The 24,281-nt window shown below is 41.8% G+C and overlaps 3 protein-coding genes across 3 annotated transcripts in view; 2 read left to right on the forward strand and 1 right to left on the reverse strand.

The window, feature by feature from the left end:
* Positions 1-1,981: 1,981 nt before the first annotated feature.
* c7h10orf71 (chromosome 7 C10orf71 homolog) lies at positions 1,982-13,687 on the forward strand. The gene is made up of 2 exons (XM_068741608.1): positions 1,982-5,700; positions 6,262-13,687. Exons 1-2 carry the CDS (start codon positions 1,982-1,984, stop codon positions 12,761-12,763), a joined length of 10,221 nt encoding a protein of 3,406 aa, XP_068597709.1. The 3' UTR covers positions 12,764-13,687.
* Positions 13,688-15,005: 1,318 nt separating this feature from the next.
* Positions 15,006-21,985, forward strand: vstm4a (V-set and transmembrane domain containing 4a). The gene is made up of 8 exons (XM_068741462.1): positions 15,006-15,054; positions 16,072-16,533; positions 19,154-19,207; positions 19,301-19,408; positions 19,502-19,535; positions 19,805-19,953; positions 20,813-20,880; positions 21,491-21,985. Exons 1-8 carry the CDS (start codon positions 15,006-15,008, stop codon positions 21,638-21,640), a joined length of 1,074 nt encoding a protein of 357 aa, XP_068597563.1. The 3' UTR covers positions 21,641-21,985.
* Positions 21,986-23,888: 1,903 nt separating this feature from the next.
* Positions 23,889-24,281, reverse strand: part of wdfy4 (WDFY family member 4) — a 34,970-nt gene continuing 34,577 nt past the window's right edge. Inside the window, exon 64 of the mRNA XM_068741000.1 lies at positions 23,889-24,226. Coding sequence (XP_068597101.1) covers positions 24,163-24,226 — 64 coding nt within the window. The 3' untranslated portion in view covers positions 23,889-24,162. The remainder of the gene's footprint in view (positions 24,227-24,281) is intronic.

Raw genomic sequence — 24,281 nt, forward strand, 5'->3', positions numbered from 1 at the left:
AAAAAGTTTGCTCTTGTTTTGTCCCGTTGTCAAAATGGACATTTGCTTAAAGTAAAAAAAAAAAAAAAGAACAAATGAAAGAATAGGACAAGAATCCTTGCATTAATCTGAAAAAATAAATGTGCATTGATTTACATAAGGTACAGACTGATATTTTATTCTATTGGCAGTTGTTGGCATAAAAAAATTAATCACTGAAATGACAGATTTGTTGCTTTTCAGTCTCCATTTTCACCACACTTCCTCTGAAAACCAAATCCCCTCGGTGTCAGGTTTTAGAAATCACATGCCTGTCACTAGACAAAAATAAACCCATCACATTCAAGAATGAACAGAAAGTCCCATGACAATTTGATGAGAATTTGTGTGCAAGGAAGGGCTCAAATTAGGAACAAATTCTTTCCGTATGATATGCAGATTAGTATCTCTTCACTGAAGAGACTGTGTTGTTCATGAAGGTTCTGCAAACTTGTTTAAGTAAAGGTCCAGCATGAGATTATTGGACTTCCTTTCATTTTTGCAGCAGTTGTATTTGACCCTGACATTGCCAGTTGCTGCAGGCCTGTATTTAGACGATGCATGTAAACTGGGTGGCTTCCAGGTCAGAGGATATTAATGAACTATTGGATATTCTGAGAAAGGTGACGGTTGACTGGGATATAATTTAACCATAATATACCCATGACGTTACCGTGATGCCTCTTAAAAAAAAAAAAAAATCATTATGAAAGCACAGAAATGCAGAGGGAGTATATGACAAGAAGACTTAACACGGATCGTTCCTCAGGTTGGAAAAGGCATGAATTATTACTGCAGTGTTTAGCATTATTGTTTTTCATCCTTGAGACTTGATTATTAGCTATGCATCTATCAATACTGTGAGCGATGAGTGGAAGTAACGAGGCAAGTCATGATGTCATCAAGCACAAACGTGTCACCGTACTCAACGTCTTTCACATTTAGAAATCTGAAAACATTGATTTCCGTCGTGAGAAGATTTTTGCACAGAACGTGTCACTAACTACATAACAAACGCAGATCAAAGTGTTGCACACCATTTATAATGTTAATGTTTTGATGCCGTCTAATTAGGTTTTTATGATCTCATGTCACATTTGAGCATTTTAGATGAGAGATAATGCACCGGTGCATAAACATTCTGTTTTCAATTATAGGATCTCAGTTTAGCAGCCATTGTTTTTAAGAATTTTTATAATTGGATTTTCTCTCTCTGCTTCAGTAAAATCAATGTTTTTTTCCACGTAGGAATAGATTACACTTTAATGCTAAGTTTGACTGATCCAAATCAGAGGTTTGAATCTTTGACTCAAAGATTGTCTAGCTTGTCTGTTCTAAAAATCACCTTAAGGCTTTTTTATATTTGGTAGGTTTCAAACTTGTAAGAATATCAAATGGCATCATTTAATGTGAGGGTCTGGTAATCATGCTTTTATAGATGCATCCTGCTCTCCCAAAATAAGTCACGTGAGACTGTGTTTACTGCACCTAGCAACTGTGCAGTTTTATTCACGATGTGTCTCTGAAGGTCACAGTGATTAAGCAGAAGGATTTACAGGGCTGTTTTCAGAACTACATACAGTGCATTATTGCTTCATGCAAAGGCTTCTTACCAAGGCCTGCAATCAAAAATGAAGTACAACGTCGTTTTTAAAGTATCTCAAATGATAAGAAATATATACGTACAGCTCATGTAGCATGCAAAAATGTTTATTCTATAAATCTAATTAATGGATTGAAGAAATAAGACAAGATTTAATAAGATCTAATTACGGGTTCTTTTCTCTTGTAGGAAAACGACTAACTCCAGGATTTTTTTGTACAACGCCCAATTACGAGGCACGATGCCTTAGGAACTACTAGCTGTACAAAACCCTGAGTTGGGCCCTGTAGCTTCAACAGCAGGCAGCGTGTGTAACTGAGGACAACTGAAGACAGAGCTCTGCACTAGCAAGCCTGCACCATGAACTCAGTTAAAAAGCGACGCAGCGGTCGAAAGAGTGGCAACCATCGGAAGCACAGTAATGGAGGCTACAGCGACACCTCTAGCGGGGGCTCCTTCCTGGATGAGACTGACCGGGAGGTCAGGAATCTGACAGATCGAGCATTCAGGAGTCTCTGCATCGGAGACGAGGCTGTTTATAACGACACAGACCCCTGTTCATCTTCACCATGTTCCCAGAGAGACAGACAACAGGCCTTTAGCCAGAGGGGTCAGGGCTGTGACAGGGAGGACAGAGGGAGGATGGACCTTAAGCGAGCCGCACATGAGAGCTTCAGCTTCAGGGTGCGGCAGTATGGGAAGGACTGGATCCATGGAGGAATGCATGAGGGTGGGATCCAAAGAGATCCGCATTGGGCGGTTTATGGGGAAAGGACACAGGGGAGGGTTTCTGCAACATTCCAACAGTCCTTTGCGGAAGCCTCTCAACAAGGGGAATCTCTGAGGGCAGAGCAGTCGTCGATCCTCACCAATGGAGCCCCAGAGTTGAGTTCGCAGCATCGTAGAAGTCGCTCCAGAGTTTCCTCTCTCATCCGAGCTTTTAACTCCGAGGGACACCAGGATGGAACAGAGTTAGATGGTAAATTCAAAGAGTGGAACGATGAGACAAGCTGGGACAAATCATATTTGATGAGCATCAAAAGGGAACTTTCTGAATTCTCAACATCGTACCAACAACAGTTTAAGAGCAACTATTTCCCGTCCGCTGGTCTGTTTTCATCCCAAGACACCAACCTGTACTCCTCAGAAGTAGCAGCAATGGCACACATGAATCCTGAACCCTCTTTTATTGGTTCGTCCCACAGAGAACACAGCATGTCTTCACAGGGCAGCTGCAACTCCAACTTCTTCATACACAGCGAGCTTAGTCCTTTCAAGGTATGGAGGGACCACAACAGGTTTCCCTTCCAAGAAAGAGAAGTTTCAGGGTTTGTGCCATGTTCACAGTTCCCGAAATGGTATGAAGCACCAATGTACAAGGATATTTCACTGGAGGCTCAACCACAAGGTCTATATAGGTTTGACGAGAGAAATATCGCACACCAAGGGACTAAGCTGGCATCAGCTTCTACTCCTTCTCACTCCACCTCAATGTTGCAGAAGGCCTTGGCTGTGGAGAAACGGTGCGAATCAGAGCTGGTAGGTCAATATCCTCACCGGAAGAATACCCGGAGCCTGGGAGCTAACAGACTCCCAACACGACGGCCATCAACAGCATCGCCTTCAATCGAGATGTCTCGGCGTGTCCAGGACACCATCAGCTCTGTCAAAGCCCTTCAGCAAAAAATTAAAATGATGACCAAGCAAAATATCGCAACTGGAATGACAACGAACCAACAAGAAGCATTTTATGGGAAAGAAAATGTTCCCTTTGACAACAATCTAAATCCAGTCCTGCCAAATGTCAGCCAACCCCTCGCACCTTCAGTCCATGGACGTCACAATGTGGAGACATCAGCGATCCATCAGCAGACTGCAGCTTCTCCCCAACCTGTAGAACATCCTCCAGTGAGAGCAGGCAGCAGGGGAGCCACTCCTGATGTTAGGATGTCCAGGTACAAAACCAGAGCCACTAATCTTCTCTTCAATCTCAAAGACAACAGGAAAAGAGTGAAAAGCACCTACAGCCCGAGCAAATTCAAAGGCTTGGAGACACTGCAGAAAGCCAAGCAACATTCTATGCAGGAGGCTAGAGACGTTGTGATAGATATCCCCGATTTTGAAGATCCAGAAATTCTGTTTTCCCATTTGGAAGAATCCAGCAGCACAAATGCTGCCTCAAATCAACATGCAGCCCAGTATCATAACCCTGGGTCGTCATCAGCAACATTAAATTCTCAGCCTGCAACAGAACGTAGAGGCAATTATTCAGAATACACTTACCAGCCATTTCAAATGCAAAGTGAAATGGTTCATCACGCTGGACTCACCAGCTTCAAACCTTGTCATCAGATGGCTAATGGGCAGAATCTAGAACAGGATGTTTTACCAGTTACTCCAGCTAAACAGGTCATGGCAGCTAATGCAGAATCTATGAGAGATAAAGACCCGTATGCAGCTTCAGAAATACCGAGGCGTAATGTTGACAACAGCCAAACCAGAGAAAATTTAGAAGGTCAGGTCAAAACTGAGCAACACATAAATGAAACTGCTCAAAGGGGATTCACAAATATGGACAAACATCAAGGACTCAAAAAGGATTACAGCAATGTGTCCTCACAGCATAGGTGGAGACAAAGAGCAAGCCAAGACATAGAAAATCCACAACTTCCACAGACTTGTGAAAGAGCAGGTACGATGAAGGAGGAACTGAATTCACCAAGAGGCAAAAGCACCGGAGAAAACCCGCAAACTGCAGGTATAGAATTTACTGAAGCAGATTCAAACAAGAGCGTTTGTGATGGAACTGCTCACCATAATACAGAGTCGGTCAATTTTAACATTTCAAACCAAATGGGACTGAATGCTCCATTTAGTAATGACACTGTAGAAAATCCAGCACATTATGGACAGCAGCAACATGGGGCTCTCGAAAACAAAGATCTTCTTCAAAGGTATCATGGACAGATTGTTGAGGTACGAGGACAGGCCATGGCTGAACACATACAACCGCAACACAGCCAATCAGAGCGGTCAGGAGAGCATGACGTTCAAGGGGAGTTGTCACAAGTGCAGTCGGCCAGGCTAATTTTAGCAGGGCAGACTGGTCCAGAGAAAGTTGAATCAGACGAGGCCCAAGAAGAACTAACACAGGACAAGAATGTAAACCAGGAAAAAGTAGAACGTGTTAAAGACAAGAAGGGAAAAGAAGAACGGGGAGAACAATCCACAGAAATGCAAGCAGATCCATGCAGAGAGGAACAGACTAAGAAAAAGCAATGCAGCGTAGAGAAGGAGACAGATGAGAAAAAAAATACAAGAGAGGAAATAACAGCCAAGCAAATAACAGAGGCTCAGGATGAACATGTGAACGCAGAAGAAGAGAGGCTAAAAGGAGAACACATAAAAACTGAACTGGCCAAGTCTGAGAAAACTGGGCAGTCAAAAATAAAGCAAACCAAAACGGAGGAGGGAAGAAGACAAGGGTTCAAATCAGAACAGCCTGAGAAGCTGGGGGGGAAACAAATGAGGATAGAAAATGTTAAAACACAACAGACTGAAGAAGATAGCAGACAAATAGAAATGATTAGACTAGAGGGCACATTAGATCAAAAAACTAAAGCAGAGCAGGACAGGACAAAGGTAGCTGAAGATGAGTCAGTTAAAGAGGGTCAAATAAATGAAACGCAAAAGAGTAATTCTCAAGACAAAAAGGTTGAAGCTGAGGAAGACGAGCCGTCAGCGTTGAAACAAATCAAAGACGAGGTAGCAAAACCAGAGCTGACAGAGGACTTGCAGGAAAGTCCAGCCAAACCTGCAGCAGAAATAAGAGAGGCACAACAGGTCAGAGGAGGGACTGATAACATTGAGCAAGTTAAGACAGAGTTAGCGAAAACTAAAGCAGAATTGGCAAAAATTAAGGAGAAAATGATGTTTGAACAGTCAGACAAAGTCAGAAATGCCGTTTTCACAGGTGAAGATGGGGCAAAGAAAGAGGCTCAGGTAAAACTAAACATCATCGACAAGGACAAGGCAGCACCAAAGCATCGGCAGAGTGAAGACTCGGTTGCTGACAGCAGGCATGACGTCTATCAAGTTCACAGAGGGGCTGATGATTACGATCGCCTCAGAGAGAAATATGGCTTTATAGACACAACCTCAACAAACAAAAAGACATTGCTGGCTGGAGGAATGTTTTCTTCAAATGTTAACAAGGAAACACAAGTTTTACCTCTTGATAAAGTTGAGGCAGTAAAAAACAAGCAATCACAGAACAAAAAACACAGTCCTACTAAAACACTTGCAACAGCTGACATAGATGAGAAAGAGGGGGGAGACACATTGAAACCCACTGAGGTGACAGCGAGTCAATATGTTTACAGCGAGTCATCCAAAGAATTCAAGTTATCCAGTACTGATGGATCACTGAATCATTTAGACAGAACAAATGCTAATGCCCCAACTGATAAAGTGAAGAACATCATTGTGGAAAAACTGGAACAAAGTGAAATGCTAAATCTTACTAACATTTCACAGCAAAGAGATTCTGGTTGGGATAAATCGCTCCCCCTTGAAAGAAAACTAAAGTCAACTGAGCACAGTTTAGGTCAAGGCCATGACTCAAATTTCCCCCCTGCAAGATCATTGTCCCTAAAAGAGAGAGCTCAAACCAAGCAGGAGATTCTAACCTCAAGGATCAAAGCTCATGCTGAAAAAGAGATTTCCGCAATGAAAGAAAGGGGCTTTGCGATGCGAGATGGGTTCATAACTAAAACATCAAATAAGCCATTAGCAGGTAGTCAAAGCACCAACATACGACAGAGGCCACCATCACAGGAAGTGTCTAAGAAGCAGGAAAGTACAATTTCAAATATCACTACAGCAAAACCGCAGATGGAGCTTCCAGGAGTACAGACAGCACCGGCCATGTCGGTTTTATCTCCCAGCCCTGCTACAATACCAGTAAAGTCTGCAGCAACCTCCAGTGATTTTGTAGACCATTCACAGAAAGAAGTTCTAAACAAAGAACTAATAAAGAGCCATGAATATGTAGAAAACACACCCATAAATGCAAAGCAGACTGGAAGTTCTACCATGGGTACAGAGGAAGGCAACCAGTCTGCAATGAAGTCACCCATAAAATGTAAGGAACAGGCACCAAAGAAGGAAGGAAGTGCAGAAGAAGACCACGGTCAAATCTCTGGAAAGCAGATCGAAAGACTTAAAGACAACATTGCTCTAAACAACAATCATCTCAAGAAGAAGAAAGAAGATCCACCACTATCTGCATCCCTGGTCAGAACTCAAAGCTCAAAACCTGTGGTGACTGAAAACAAAGTCGCTAAATGTGACACAGTTCACGAAGACTCAGCAGCTCAAGCCGAGGCCCCCGTGGCTAACGGCAGCGTCGAGTTCACAGGAATAATTTTAACTGAAAGAAGAGCACCTGCGAGCCGTGGCCAGATGAAGGACTGCACGCAAAAACATTTGAATGTGCAGCAGAAAGAAGCCAGCAATTCAGAGCTGGATAAATGTCACACCGACTCAGGTACAGAAGAAAATAAAGGAAATGCATTTTCAAGTGATGTTATAGAAGCAAAGGGAGAGGACATTGTTGTATACGATGCTCATCCCACAGTGACGGAAGCTCAAGCAGCAATTGATATGAATATCTATTCTGAGAATGTTCAAGAAACTTCAACCCAAGAAAAAATACTGGACAATGTATTTGAGAAGTTCACTGCGGCAGAAACTACTTTCCGACAGGAGAGTTCTGGCAATGAAAATGTCGACAACAGAAGAACCCAAAGAGAAAAACATAATCAAGAACCATCGGCTGAAAAAGGTGGACTTTCCACAGTCTCGGTACCTGTTGAGCGCTCAGCTGATATTCAGCCTGGTCTCTGCAAGCATAAGACAGCTCAAGAAGCCAAAGGCTGCACAAATGAAACTGGAAAGACCAGAAAGAAAGACGAAGTAAAGAATAATTCCGAGGAGAAAAACACACACATAAGGGAAACTGCAGAGGGCAGAGAGCATGTCATAACAGAACTAATGACCACAGGACTCAATTCTACAAATGATTCAAACAGAGGCCATGCTGAAATGCTGATGAATCAGGGCACCCAGCCATCAATGAACGATGATACAACTGTGGTCATGAATCCTGCCCAAAACGGGAGTATAGACTGCGAGCGTTTACTCCGGCTGGACGATAAGAGACATGGCATAACACCACCAGAATCAAGATACAAAACCAATCCTGCTAACCATTTAACTGGTAATGAGCATAGACATGTATCTGCAAAACATCATTATAAAGAGACTCCCCTCGGAGAAACGGACTCTGATGTGCACATTGGCAGAATTGCTATCAGAGTTGTACCAGCAGCAACTGAACATGATGACCTAAAAATGGTTGGAAACCAACCGCCCAGCCGTAGCACGACTGAACCATCTAATGTAGTTGCTGCTAATAACCATAAACCCCTTAATTCATTGATTCATGAGGAAAAGGCGAACACATTATACACTGAAGACAGAACCAAAGGATTCTCTCCAGCAAGCGACGAGAAGCAGATGAAAGATGGTGTGGAAGACAAGTTGGGAGAGCAATCTGTGGTATCTGCGGAGAAAAAAGTGGCTGATTCATTGAAAATCAGCAATCAACAGAACATGGTCAATGCAAACAATGATAACGCTCAAGTCCAAAAAGGAAACCCTGAATCATCTGATGAAAGTGGGAAATCGATGAGTGAATCAAAAGTCCAGCTAATGGAAGGGGATTACTTCCAAGTGCATGGAGCAGCAGAAGCCAACAACAAATCACACAATTGTACAAGTGATATAGATGCATCAGATGCTGTTTTAAAGACAGCAGAACTTCCAGGAGTAATCCCAACAAAGACAGCCATCAGCAAAGAGTCATGTAATGAAGGAAAACCGGACTCTGTCATGGATCAGAGCAAAATGAAAGCAGGAGAATCAAGTTCTATAAGTGATGAAGACACAAATAGGAAAGTCAGGAAAGCTGGAGAAGCTCCTACTTCAAATAAGAGCTCTGGACCAGAGATACAAAGTCAACTAAATGAGGCAGGTCAAGTTATTTATAACAGTAAACAACACAAAGAGAACCAATCGGCGAGGGAAAGACAGAGCCTAAGAAATCCCAACAGAACTCGAGAAACTTTGGTTAAAGAAAAACCCGAAGTTAAATCAAAACCAAAACAAAGGGCATCCACACATCCACCGGAAATATCAGCAATTGCAGACTATGCCAGATTAAAAGTGATTGTATCAGAAGACAGGGAATACACAATTCAGGAATTCCCACCCAACAAAGAGGAAGGATTCTTTCCTTTGATACAGAGTCGTCATAGCAGACGTCCAGTGTTTACTGTTGACCCACAAGACCTGTCTGTGAAAGAGAAAAGTGTGCCTAATGAGACTGAGATCAGCTCAAAGGTGAGCAAAGAACCCAAACCATTAGTATTTCCCATTACAGTGAAAGAACATCGAAGGACTGGGATGTTCAAACTTGGAGAGAAAGACAGACAAGAGAAAACCAACGACAACTCATTAGACAATGAGACGAAACATCTCCAAGAGAGGAACAAATTACCAACAAAGCATCTCAAACATCAGATAAGTGAAGATGCTGTGAAATTAGCTGATACCCAGAGCCTCCGTCTAGTAGATCATGTCCATCAGCCAAATAATCGTGATCTTCAGGCATCTTCATCTTCTATCGTCAGCAGGCCTAGAAACCCTCATACATCACAACAACCAAAGTCAACTGATAGCGCCAACCCACTCGGAAATCCTGAAGAACTTTCCTCAAAAGGTGAAACAAAGCCATATTTTGATGAAAACGGCCCTTCAAGACTCACTTCGGCACAAGAGGAAACCAACCCCACAAAGGTCAAAAAAGATATGAGGCACAAAAACACAGTGGGCAGGACTGGGGAAGATAGAAAAAACAGGCTTACATCTCAGCATGAAGATACCACAAAGCAGAGGAGAGCAAATGAGTTGGAGAAAGAAAAACCTTCTGGGATGGATGTAGAGAAAAGAGGTGAAGATGTGAGAATCAAACACATGATAAAAAACAGCAGAGCTTCTCTGGCTGAAGAAGAGAGGAGAGAAGCTCAAAGAGAAGTGGAGAGGAGAGCAAAAGAAAGGAATTCTATAGCTAATGAGATCAAAAAGAGGCGGGACAGTCAGAGAGAGGCAGGGAGAAGAGCTGAAGAAGGAAGAAATGCAAAACAAAGCAAGGAAGTGAATGCTGCTGAAAAAGAAAAGGTGATTGGCACAGTGCAAGAAGTAAGGAATATAAATGAAACTGAAAAGAGGAGAATAAAGATCGAGGAAGAAGCGAGAGTTCAACAAAGCGAAGAGGAAAAGCAAATAAATAAGGATGCAAAAGCACAGTTGTTGAAACATGGTGAGGAGGAGAGGGGTCATCAAGAGGAGCAGCAGAAGAGACTATCCCAAGAAGGGCAGCAAAGAAGAGCTGCTCAAGAGGACAGGCGGGGGACAGCTGCTCATCAAGAGCAGCAAAGGAAGACTGCAAACTTGATGGGGGACCAGAAAAGGAAGCCTGCTCTAACTGAAGAACAAAGGCAAAGGAGAGCGGTTCAAGAAAAGCACCGAAGCAGAGCTTTTCAAGAAGAAAACCAAAGGAGAGCTGTTCAGGAAGAGCAACAAATAAGGGCTGCTCAAGAAGCTCAGGAAAGGAGAGCATTTCAAAAAGAACAGCAAAGCAGAGCTGTTCATCAAGATGAGCAAACAAGAGCTTCTCATGAAGAGCAAAGAAGGGCTGTGCAAGAACAGCAAGGGAGAGCTTCACCGACTGAGGAGGAGCAGCAGAGCAGGACTGCTCGGACGGAGGAGCAAAGGCCAGCCAAACAAACAGAGTTTAAGATACAAGAAAAGAAGAGGAAGCATAGAGAGGCAGAGGCAGAGGCTCCAAAGGATGATATGATCTATCCCATCCAAGAGCAGGAGAAAGCAGAGCAACAGATGGAAGAGAGGAAGAGTGAAAAACAGAGAGCAGAGGACTGGTTAGGAACCCAGAGAGAGGAAGAAGAGAGAGAAGCTGTTCAACATGTTAAAGCAACTGTAAAACCAAGAGATGGGAAGAAACTCAACGAGGAGGACACCGGATTCCTTGAGGAAAGTCAAACAACACCAAAAGAGGGTACCAGAGAAGCAAAAGAGACAGATGATGCGATCAGGATTGAAAAGAGAGAAGAAGAAGAAGAAACGTTAGGAGATAGAACCACTCAGGTAGAGGAGGAGAAACAAGTGGCACAGAGGATGGATGCGCTCCAGTACTATGCCATCACCTCACCAGAATCTGAGAGGAAATGTAGAGAAAAACAACTTAGTTCCCCTTTACCTTCCCAACAAAGAAGCAATCCATCCGGACTCGAGTCACCTGAGGACCCCCACCCGAGGCCGGGGGGGGCACATACCCCAGCATCTCCTGCATCATCTCTGCCGCGATCCAACACTTCCTCCCCTGCTCTAGGAGCAAAGCCTTCATTGTTCAGGGTGAAGGATAACACCGTCCGAGGTTCCTCGTTCACCAAGTCAGTCAAACCACGCTTCCATAAGAACTTTGCAGGGGATTTCCGAGTGGGTTCACCCATGGGGGCCGAGAGAGCAGAGGAGGAGCAAGAGAAAATCAGACTTAGTGCTGCAACTCCTCATTCTGACAAAGGGTTAAGCAGACTTGGTGCTCTGAAAGAAACCTTGACTTTTCCTTCATCACAGAATTACTCAACGCCTCTCCCATATCACAGGCCTGGCACCAGAAGGAGCATTGCTCCGGATGAAGATGACTCCCGCTCTGTCATTAGTACCGTGTCAGAAGACGTGGAAAGCTTTACCACCAGTGTAGTAGACCTTGCAGATGCACATAGAGGCCTCTATGACGGTGACAGGCCAGAATCAGCCTGCAGCTTCAGCAGCGACGTGTCGCGTTCTTTGGGCAAGCCTCCAGTTGTTCCTCCAAAGAGCGAGAAAGCATTGCTCAAGGCAAAAAGGTTGGCAACACGGAGAATCAAGAAGGAGCTATCCAAAGTTAGAGAAGACAGTCGTTCTCAAGAAATGTCCAGCAATCCTTCCTCCTCCTCCACAGAGGTACGCCTCCTCAGTCACCATGCTGTGGCTTCCCCTCATGTTTCCTCACCTGTCTCCCTTGTTCATATTCCAAGATTGGAGTCCAGCTCATCTCCTTGCCACACATTGAATTCAAGCCCCCCCAGCTCTTCCTGTGCTTCCTCTCATTCTGCTGGTCCTAGCTCCCTCCCAGTTGCTTCAGCTCACGCTACTGCTCCTGTTTCACTCCCTGTTGCGTCACCTCATGCTACTGGCTTTACTAGCCACCCTGGTATCCCTAATGCAATTGTTGATGTTCACTCTTCTCCTACTCTCCATCATGCCAATCACACAGCTCCAGTGACCCAGTACCATGTAGCCAGTACCACCTATCCCCAATCATATCCGCTGACTCAGCGCAAGGTGCTGCAAGACCTTGGCTCTGGTCAGTATTTTGTAGTAGACGTGCCTGTTCAAGTGAAAATGAAGACATTCTTTGACCCAGAGACGGGCAAGTATGTTCAGCTTAACGTGCGCGAGTCTACCAAAAGCACTTCCCGACCCCAACCTCCGCTCCAACCTCAAATTCATGTAAATGCACATCAACAGACTCCCTCCCAGGACGCTGCAGCTGGGGAGACCCTTGCACCATTTCAAGGCTACCATGGGTATCCTCAAAGCTACCAACCTCATCACAGGACATTAGCCCCCGTGATTCTCCAGCAGACCCAACAGCCGGTCACCGAGACACACATCCACAAATATACAGTCCCGGATATTGGACAGAGGTCTAAAGTGCATCACTGCAGCCCAGAGAAGACCCCATATATGGACACAGTCAATGACACTGACAAAACATGTAACACAGTATACAAAACAGACGGCCCCCATCAGTCGTTCTCAGAGTGTGACGTAAACAGTCAGCTTGCAGGAAGCTCATTTTGTGAAAATGATAGCGCAGCCCATCCACGGTATCAGGCCCGCGATATAATATCCATGAGTGAACTGGACGATTTCATGGAGCCGTCCGACTGGTGACAACATGGGTTGATTAAATAAATAAAGTGCTTGAGCAAGTATAGATAGGATCAAACACAATATGAATGGATCATTATATGGGGAATATCAAGTGTTTGTAAATCTATTTTATTTTATTTTTTCAAAATGAAAATAGTCTCAATATTTTTTGATTTTTAGTTTCAAAAAGTCATAATGTTGTGTTGTTGAACTGCTGCTGTTGATTTTGAATATTCAGTATTAATTGTTATTTTACGGAGAAGTTCGCCATTCCATTTGACTTTTAAATGTGCAACATATTTCCTGTGTATACGTTATGATCAATGTCTATTGCCTCCTAAACTCAGAGTTATGTTATCCTAGCCTTCAAAGAAAAGCACGCCAGTTGTGTCAAGTTGCTGGTTTTTGCTTTAAACACTGGCAGCCCTGGCTAAGGTGTCCTTAAAAGTAGTCGTCCTACTTTTGATATTTTGGGATGCATGAAATAGTGAAAAGCAGTTTGTGTATTCACCCATTATGTCAAAGGGAAACCATAGCGCTGACATTATTACTCTTTTAAATATTTAATTTCATACAGTAGACAATTTTTAATGTTTGTTAGGTGTCTGTGTTGCTGTGACATGAACATTAATAGCACACTTCATTCAGTCATAGAATTTCTAACCACAGTGACAATGTTTCCGAATCACCTTATAAATGGTCAAAAAAGGAAATATAAAGTATTACAATAAGAAACTGATTTCATTTTATTTCTCAAAGGACTGTAATAACTATATAACTTTACTGTCATCATTATTCTGCTCTGATTCTTGAAATGTACCCTGGTCTGAAAATGAACAGTCGCTTCATGGAGTACATGATTATGTGTAACGGTATTAAGAGTGCATGACAATATTTCCTGAGAGACCACATTCAGGGAAAAGAAAATAACACTTTTTGATGACATTTGTGTGTCTATGTCCTTTTTTTGCTGTATGGATAAAACCAAATGCTAAAATTGTTTCCAACATCTAATCTATCATAACTAATATCCTATTACATTTAATGGATACAATGATAATACAGTGTGAATTTTTTTTTCTCGCTTTTACTAACCTTGATAAAGAATAGCATTTTAAATTGTCTCTGTTGCATGCAGCATAGACTCAAGCATCGCCCCTCCCTTGAGTAGCAGTAACCTGCTTTGGCCACTGCAGGGCAGAGGTGAGCGATTCCTGCACAACAGCAAAGAGCAAAGGGAGGCCTGAAGGAAATGATGTACAGTCGTAAAGAAGAGATCATATTTTACATTCATCAGAACAATCATTTTACAGATGATTCTACACTGACAAATCTTGCACTATGGCTCCAATATAACCTGTGGATATATGATTAATCATTAATGTAATTTCAAAACAAGTTGTCAAGTTGTTTAGGTGAGATCAGACTTTAGCCATCATTTTCCACTGGACCCATGTTTTTCAAGAGAATCTACATTAGGACCTGGAGAGTTAAATCTGTTGTGTAATTCCATTTAGCTGAGCTCGGACCGCCAGCAGAAGTCCTGCCTCAGCAGTTTAGCCTGCCCAATAAAGCAGCAGGCTTCATACCACTGGGACAGTCTGACAACCGCAGCCGGAGACAAGCCCATGCCACTCCGTCCAGCAGCCAGACGGGGAGACATCCCGACAAACACACTCATAGAAATATGCATTGACACACGTATAAACACAAGAACTAAGAGTTCAACAGACGAACATTTATTTGTATTTCCTCTTTACAAACCTGGAGGAGATACAGGATGAGGACCCCCCTAAATATTTTTGGAAAACACGTTCAACTCTTTATTGCATATGCTTGTCAAGATGACACAAAGTGTGACAGATGCCCCCCCCCACACACACACACACCCCACACCCCACACACACACGCAAATATTGAGAAGTGACCATTGCTAGAGGTCTGGGGTTTTTAGGACACAATCCAAGACTCCTCACAGCAACACAGGAAATCACATTTCCTACATGTTGCAGGGCAGAGTCGGGGTGGGGGGGGGGGTGCAGGGAAAGAGAGCAATAGGGAAAGAGAGAGAAAGAGAGAGAGAGAGTTAGAGGGAGTTTCTAAGTGGAAACAGAGCATTTACTGTTTCATATTACACAGAAAAGAGGAGAAAGAAGCAAAGAGTTGAAGTCTGGTGGGTTGTGCAGTCGGTCTCTCTTCAGTGTAGCTGCTTGTGTAAGTGTCGTGCAGTCGTTTGGGTTTATGGATTCGCTGACTGTGGAAAATGCACTTCTCTGTAGTGGTTCTTGTCCTGACTAAGGCCCTGGTCACAGGTAAGTTCACCTTGTTTTCAGCAATATAAACCAGTATAAAAGCGAACAAGCAGACAAGCAGACAGGGAATGTGTCTGAAGTATTAGCCAGTAACTGACTTTTAACATTTATCATAATGCAACAATAGTTTGAGTTTGATTTTGAGCTTTTGCACTGAGAATATGTTGTTTTTAAATGCAAGAAACTAACAGTCATTTATTTCTAAAAGTTGCAAGTTCATCAATGATTTCTAGATTATTTCAACATATTTAGAATGAAATGAAATACAATCAGTTGTGCGGTTAAGATTAAAAAAAGAAAAAAGAAAAGGAAAAACAGCAGGCCAGATGGTCCCTGTTAGCTCATTTGGCTTGACCCGGTTCAGGATGTACCGTATTACAGACGAATGTTTACCACCTGTAGATTCTCTTTGCGTGTCAGTTCACACATATTGCATCCAGACGCCATGACACAGCGGGCAGCAGGATAAAATACAAGGCTAGAAATAGAGCCACACAAATTATGCTTTATTTTTCCTTTTCTCGGGCCTCCTTCGCCGTTACAGACTGAATTCCCTTCCAGTGATGGAATGACAAATACAAGTAGGACCGGTGATTGTGAGCTCTTGCACCATAAATCCAAGCAGCCACTGTGGGTTTGCACATAAACTTGCTTTGTCTCAATGCTACGATTATGTTTAATTGGCAGGAAATCAAACATCTTGCAAAAATGAACAGAATACTTTTTTTTTCCATGCGGGGCACATTACCAGCTCTAGTTAATTACTAATATAAAATACATGGAGGAGTCACACATGTTACCAGATGATAGTACTCTGAGTATTTGTATATTTGTAAGTGAAAAGGCTTAATGGTTTGATTTCATCATGTTACAAAACACTACTAGAAAAATATGAATAATACACAAATGCTAATGTCCAGAAAGGAAGTCATATTCAGAGGAGGATAGCCTATGTAAAAAAAAATAAACAGCTGTACTGTACATGACATTTGTCCTTTTTGTGTCATGTGTCAACAGAAGTATGCCACGCCCTAAATGTCACCGTGACCCCCGGGCCTATCGTCACGGTACCAGACAGGGACAACATGACACTCTCATGCCTGGTATCTCAGAGGAAGAGGAGCGGCAGCGTCCTCATCCTCCGCTGGTTCTTCTCTCCTCTTTCTGTTCCCACTTACACACCGTCTCCCTCCTCTCCATCTCCTCCACCTCCCTCTTCTCATGCACTTGAACCTTCTCAATCTCTCATTGTGAAGATGGGCATAAAGAAAACGAAACTATATGGAAACTACACCCGCCGTTTCCCCCAGCACAAGTTTCGTTTGTATGAAGAAACGGAGGGAGAGGTGTTCTTGTTACGGATTGTCCATTTGACAGGAACTGACCAGGGTTTCTACACCTGCCGAGTCCAGGAAATTCACAAACATAGAAACACATGGAGAGCATCATCAAATGGAACCAGCACCACACAGCTGACAGGTAACTACAGCCCTCTACTCTTCATATACAGCTTTCTGCAAAAAGACTGTTTTAAGCATTGCGGCATTTCATGTAGACTTTTCAGATTGTGTGAACAGTTTTTTGTCAGGGGATTTTATTTATTATTATTATTTAAGATAAATATCTCATCATCAAAAGACACAAAAGTAAATTATGCTGCACATAATCTGACCTTTAACAAAAATTAAGGAAAAATTAGCTGTAAAATAATTATTTTTTTTCAATATATGAATAGTTTTGGTCATTGTCAAGAGAGGATCTAACAGAGGGGGGATTTCTTGGTCCAATTTTTTTTTTCCAGAGAATATTCCACTGACAGGAATTCCCTTACAGCCATAAACATTCAGCCGAGACACGTTTCATCTGACAGTGGAAATAACCAAATAAAGGAGAGGCAATAGCTTTTGGGTAAACAGAAATGTGTTCATATATGTCTTTGGGCTCTGAAGAAGCCATTTGCTGTAAGTGTGTGAGTGTGACCCCAATCCTCTGGCATTTCCATGTCAAAACAATGATGTCAAACGGCCAAACCACACTCAACAATATCACTCTGTGTGTGAGTGTGAGGAGTAAAAAGGTCGAGTGCGGCTGAGCTGGCTACTTTCAAAAACTGAAATACATGACGTCAGCATTCTGGTTTCACTTTTATGCAAGCCTCAGGAGAAAATTTACTGGGGAATTCAGCTGCAGTGGAACTTATTTAATCTTTCCCAGTATGTAGCCACAGTAAACAAGCTGAATAATTCAGGCTAAGAGCTCATTTAAATCACATGCAGTTTTTAAATATCTCTTGTAAATCTTAAAATCCTTTTTCTGATTTTGTTGGATTGATCACCAGGAAGGCCTTCTGTCCCTGGGAGGCCTTAGAGGCAGGGTTTAATTGAACTTTAAGATGATGCTATTCTGTGACAGATGTAGCTACACCTGACAGAATTACACAGTTTTAACTGTTACTTTTTTTAATGGCAGAAAAGTACATTTTTGAGTCAGACAGAGCCGTCAGACAACGCCCTGCCCTACATGCAGGGCAATGTCCCACTAAAGAAGCCACACAACCTCAGGCATCTCCAACATGCATCGGCCACTGCACCAGAAACACTCGAACTGACATTATGAGGGTAAACAAAGGGAAAAAAATTAGTTGCAACTGTAATGCAGGGAACCTTTCAGTCTGCAGCCATTGAGAAAATCCGTCTTCCTACATCTTTAAACTCCAAAAGTTAACATTTAGGTTCAGAGAATTCTGCTACTACTTGAACGAGTTAAGATCATCAACCAAATTGCATGATTAAGCCAGATCTGTACAGAAACTGATCAGTTGCAGGGCGTTTTTCTGCAGCTTGTCTTCAAAGCTGGGTTAGACAATAGCAGATTATGTCTTCGCTGTCTTTAAGGCTTTGCAGTGTGCTGCGTGTGCAACATCTTAGGCAGTCTGTGTACTGCAAGTACTAACAGCCAACCTACGACTGAATGCGTTAATCAGATGCGACGATCAGCATGTGGTTAACCACAGCGTAAAGGTCAGCTATGCGGTGCTTTAACAGTTAACTGTTCACTTTAACAAGAGATGGCTGTTATTTGCAGCCCGTCACTTCAACGTTTTAGCACAAATCTGCTGCAAATTGGCTGTTTTAAATCTTTTTTTTCTTTGGGTTTCATTACTTTTAGATTGTGGTAAACAGTGGGTGTAGCAAATAATAGGAAAGCCATACAATTTAATGAAGTCCAATAAAACATCCTAGATATTCAATAATTAGCGCAACATTGAACTAGAATGGCACACACCTTTGCTGAGGCAAAACAATCCCACACATTTCTGCTTAGCTTCCGTGATTCACATCCCACTCCTCCACAAAGTTTTGTGGAAATTGCTTTAATAGTTTTGGTGTAATTAGGGTAACTAAAAAAAAAAAAAGAGAAATTTGCTTTATCTCTTACTAACATTAATTCCTGGCTCCACCCTGTGATCTGGGTCCACTCTTTATTGGATTCTTCCTTGATGCCCGACATTAATTAACGTGATACTGCATTTGAAAATTTAGCAGCTCAGTGGTCTGGAAACAGGTAGTCAATTATAGTTAATATCTTATCACGCCTTTTAATATGTTTATCAACCGAGTTTCAAAGACATATTAAAAAGTCAGAAAGCAGACTAAGTAGTTCATGCACACGGCCTCTGTTCACTCCCCTCCACCTCTTTTTAAAAGCCCCTGATCCACAGGATACACAACCCATCATTCAGGAGAACATACTGACAGGTAGCAATAAGAATTCTACTAAGTTCTTAAAGAAAGCTGAAACATTTAGCGATAGTGAAGTGACTGACTAAAGGAAGTAAAGATGCAGAGCTGTGGGGAACCCCCCCAAACAATGTCCAAGAACAGCGTTACAGCTAGGCGTGTGTTTTTGTGGTGGGTTTGGCTGATGAAGCAGAATCTCCCTTCATGACAACAGTCCTGATATTTCTGGAAACCGCTGGCCACATACTGGGTTAGTATCTTCAGAAAACAGAAATGCATAAAGAAACCCAGTCTGGGCAGTTTGCTTCCCTCGTCATGCTGCCGTCTAACTTCTTAAAAACACTTTTTTTTTCCTCCAGTGCGTCTTACTCTTGCAGATGCCACTGGTGACGGACTGTGGCGTTTATTTGCAGGTACTGATTTAGCCTTGAGCCCAGCTCCTACTTCACTTCATCAAATGCAAAGTTTGCTTTGACAATGCCTCTGTCCTCATGTTTGGCTTGCAGATGTGTATCTGTGTGCTGTGATGATTTGCTCGTTGGGCCTGTTGTCAATCTTCCTGTTCACCCTGGTTCTCATTTGTCAGTACCTTCACAGAAGACACAGACTCAAGGGTAAAAACAACAGCATTTTCTCATCAAAAATATGTCTAGATGACTTTTATTCTTCCACATCAACCTGAATTATTGTTGTCCCTTCATTTACAGCAAGTTACCTTCTGGTCAAGTGTCCAGAAAGCAGGTAACTTTGAGTATTAAAGATATTGCTTAAGTAATTAATGGACTAAAATTGTGTTTGTAATTTTGGCAAATTGTTTACATCAATGCCAAACAATCTCATATTTGAGACCTTTTTTTTTACTTGACTGTAATTTGCCACAGAATTTCTCTTGTTCTGGATTGCTGATTATAAAACAGATCACATTTGGGTCTGATAACGTAATAAAATAGTTTTTCGACGTTTTAATGTGTGGTCGTTCAAACCTGTGTTTGTGTGGGTGTTCCATACAGCTCTGGAGAGACTGTAACCAGCTCCAGCAGCACCTCCAGTTCCTCACCAAGTGCTCAAAGGAGAGACACAAGACAGAAAATTGACAGGGGAAAAACTGTAACACCACCTAAACCACCCAGCGAACCTCCACCACACATTCCAGCCAAAGGTAAAATTATATTTACAAGGCAGGGGGGCAATCTCGCAGAGAGGTTAAATTCTTTGAAAGGTCAACTCAGCCTTAGAGTTGACAACCTTTTTGGGTGTTGACCTTAATATGAAGCGAAGTTTGACCCTTCATCCCAGGTTATGGTATTAGTATGGATATGAATTATGAGCCATTTAATCAAAGTATTTATAGGGATGAAGAGGTGAAAAATTGCAAAAAAAGAAAAGGAGATCCTGGCAGAGGTGACTTCTGAGGGATAAACAACAAATGTTGTGACTCCATTGATCATTGCAATCGATTATAGATATGATTAGAGCCAAGATATTTTCCTGGGCTAATATTCAAGAAGGCAACATTGTCTCAGGGCTTATTAGGGTCATCTCAAAGCAGGTCGGAGTCTTGTCCTTGTTTCTCTGCACACAGCTCGAGTTTCCTCTCAAATTCCAAACGCACTGGAGGCAATAGAATCACAGGAGGCCAAAAGAGCCTCCAGCTCAAAGAAAGAAAGAAAATAATCAAAATCAAAAAAGGGAGATATCCAGGATGTACCAAAGCCGAAAATGATATCTCCTGTATAATTCAATTCCTGTGACAAAAAAAACAGGATAGTTTGACTGGGAGGCGAGAAGAAGACGGAAATGAAACTTTACACTGCATTTGGGTAAAAATACTCCTGAGTATATTATCCGAGGTCAAATCCACAACAGCGTTGAAGATGACAATAGAAAGCGCTCATTTATTTTTAAAAATTACTGACAAATTTTCACATTAAGTGGTTCTGAATGGTGAATTTGCTCTCAACTGCACAGCCCACTTTTAGGCATTTGCCCATACTGAGAGAGGATGTCTCTGTTTTCAGTCCCCGTTGCTGCAAAGAGACCTCAGAAGCCCAGAAGGTTAAAGACTCGTCCAAAAGGTCCTGCCCTTGTAAGTCTCTTCATTCTCAGCCATCATTAAAGCAAAACAAACTACTTCTCGTGTAAAACTATGTGTCGAAAACCGTTCAACAGGTACATAAGTGTCGATGTTTATCAGAATAAAAAAAAACAAACAATGTTTTTATTGCGCACAGTATCATTATTGAAATCCATTCAAGGGGGAGCTTGTCCCACAACTGTATGAGTTTATTGCCATCTCCTCATTTAGTTACGAGCTTGATAATTATATTTAATTTTATTGCTTCTGAAACACAATTATTTATTTAGAGTGCCCCATTATTTTTATATCTACAATAAAAATGTCAAAAACAAACAAAAGAAAAAACTACATATCATCCGTATTTCTACTGACTTGAGTGAAGACATGAAGCTCTGGAAGTATGACCGTTTCATTTTTGTATTTTGGCATGACCATACCGTTTTAATGAGCAAACCAAGATTAATGATGTTGGCTAGAATTCTTATTCTATTTTATTAAATGTTTTTCAAGTGAACATTCACAGTATATTTTTCACACATAGTAGGGAAAATACAAATACTTTGACTTATCCGATGACAAGTTTGTTTATATTTATCTCACTTTTCCCTGCCTCCTCCAGCCTCGAGCATCACAGGAGAGTCTGACCTACGCAGAGCTCGAGCTGGTCAGACCTAGACCAGAGCCCCCAGCCTCCTCTGTCCCCGACCCCACAGCCACCAGCCCGGACACCGTTTATGCTCAGATCCTCTTCCAGGAAAAACAGTTCTGAACACGTGGATCATGGTCATGGTGTCTACTGATCAAGGCTCTCCAAACTGCACTACATCCAAATGACTATATTTCAAAGTGCTATGACATTTAGCATTCATTAAATTGTCATATGCTATAAAGATTTTTCAGTCTCAGACTTTCATGTAGCGACTTGCTGGTCTGTGAGCCAGATGCTTATTAGAAGGCTGTTACGCAACTTATTTTTGCATAAACTCAGGAGATTGTGTGAAACAATTGTGGCTTTCTTACTGTAGTGTCATAAGGCACTGCAATGCTTTTCAACTGTATTTATATTTACGGCACTACATTACAGTAAATAAATAAGCTTTTGTCTGACAATAATAAAGGTATTGATTTAAATTTAAAAGCTGTTTCCTATCATGTATTTCCAAGTGGAAATTCTAGTTCAGATTCACTTTGTCAGATTTTAAATAATCTGCCGGAGTAAAAAATAGCATTACGAACAGCTTCAGTGCATGCAGTACTTGATTTATGATTAATTGATTACTAGGTGAACAGGTTAGAAATTGTTAAAAATATAACAATTAGCCATATTGAGAGATTAAAAATTAATGAGATCTGTAAATCTTCAAGAAGTTTGTTTTATAGCTATTGTTATACTCTGCGCTCTCTGAGTGCTTTTCTAGTTACTATACATTTGTTCTTCAGTCCATTTATAGGAAAGGGTCCATATATAAAAGCGTAGAAGGGAAGTTTTGACATCCACAGCAACCAGAAGAAACTCCATCTGAGAAATATTCTATTGCATAACTCCCAGTAAAACTAGTGTTGCAAGTTTTTACAATCAAGCCCTTTAGTGCCAAAATGTTGTTACCTTCAGAGAGCTGGTTAGCTGCTTCCACCCGGATCCTCTGCTTCTCGTTTCTAAGTCGGATCATCATGTCATGAGCACAAAGAGCAAACATGAATTCTGAAGGCAGCAGACATGACACTCACGGATTCCAATAAAGGTGAAGGGTGGAGGTCATTTCATGAAGGTCAATGGCACAGACACACACTCGAGAAGATGGAGAATGACACACTTCCCTTTGTGAGTGGGAGACTCGACAGAGAGAGACCGTCATCCCCCACAGCTCAGGCTCACCGACTACGATGAACCTGCTAATGACTACATTTATTCAAATTAGACTAATTATAATCATGGTTAATAATTAGCTTTACAGTGCATTATAATTGGGTTAGGCTACAAGATGGTTCTGCCTAGGTGCAATAATTTATTTGATTTAATTATTCTGAGGAACCCAATGGTTTGACATTTCATATCATAAAACCAGCGGTGCAGAGAGAATGGAGATGGCCGTTGTCTTTAGAGAAGGTCATTGCTCGCTCTCTGGGAAAATTATGAGGACTATTTTCCACTCTATTAAGCTACTCCACTTAGCACAATTAGCCACACACACAAAGGTTAAAGAGAAAGACCTCTTCCTTTATGACAGAGGGAAGATGCACATGTGCGCCTAAGAGGCAAAAGAGGCGCCTCCACAATCTACTGCAATTTAAAACAGTATGTATCACTTATATTTGTAATTTTCTGCTTCCCTTTGAAAGAGCAGGATCAGCATTGAAAGGGTTCACTTTCATTTGATTATTAAAAAAACCAAAATCTTCTATGCAACAGAAACGATACCACAACAAGCAACAGGCACCCTTTACATGATCAATTAATGTCTTGAATAATAGTGAATAATTACAAACCAGTCAAATGTTCAAATACTGATGCCCTACTGGGAAACAGATTGAAAACACATTTTGCGACAAAACAAAGAAAACAATTACCGGTAACTATTTACCACTAACTAAACATCCTGCATTGCTCATACCACAAACATTCCCAAAGCAAAACACCACAATCCTCGCGGCATAAAAATGCTGACATGTGCATGCCATATTTTATGATAATGGAAGCTTCTTGTGCAGTTTGTGAGGAATGAACCGCGCCAGGTCTACAGCACTATTAAAAAGCTGCATTTCTCAGACAGTTTTGGCAGAGGATGTTTGTCATTCACATAATTCTCCTTGCCTGTAGCTCAAAGTTCCTCCGTTCAACCACACAGGCTTTTGTTGGTGATGACTTCAGCAGACTGCTAGTTCATTCTGCTGGCGCTGCAAGGGTTAATTTGAAGTTTTGAACTATAGCGAGTATCTTTCAGGTCTCACCTTTAAGACTTCAGAATAAAATAAAACATTTCAGCGATAAATCACCCAAAGGAGCACATTTATGCAAATAATTAGTTTTTATTCAAATGTGTTGACATTATGTATTTACAACAACAAAAAAAGGATCTCTAAATAAATAAGAGATTCTTTATTCTACATTGTCTGAGATATATAAAATAATGCAACACAGATATCCCTGAATGTTTGTATGCATCTGAACTGAAATATAGAGAATTAGATTAGGCATCATCAAGATACTGATTTGCAGTAACTCTAACCCAATTGAGAAGATTAAGTGAGTGTAGAAATGAGGGCCAGAGATGTGATTGCCCTCAAAGCCCGTCATTCACAGGTCCAGGTGAAAACTCTGCCCCAGGCATCGCCCACCAACAGAGTAGCATGACTCCTACATGGAAGACATGGCGGTTACGCTGCTGTAAAGCACGCACTAAATCTACATG

Source organism: Brachionichthys hirsutus, chromosome 7 (genome assembly GCF_040956055.1).
Source record: "Brachionichthys hirsutus isolate HB-005 chromosome 7, CSIRO-AGI_Bhir_v1, whole genome shotgun sequence".
Taxonomy (NCBI): domain Eukaryota; kingdom Metazoa; phylum Chordata; class Actinopteri; order Lophiiformes; family Brachionichthyidae; genus Brachionichthys; species Brachionichthys hirsutus.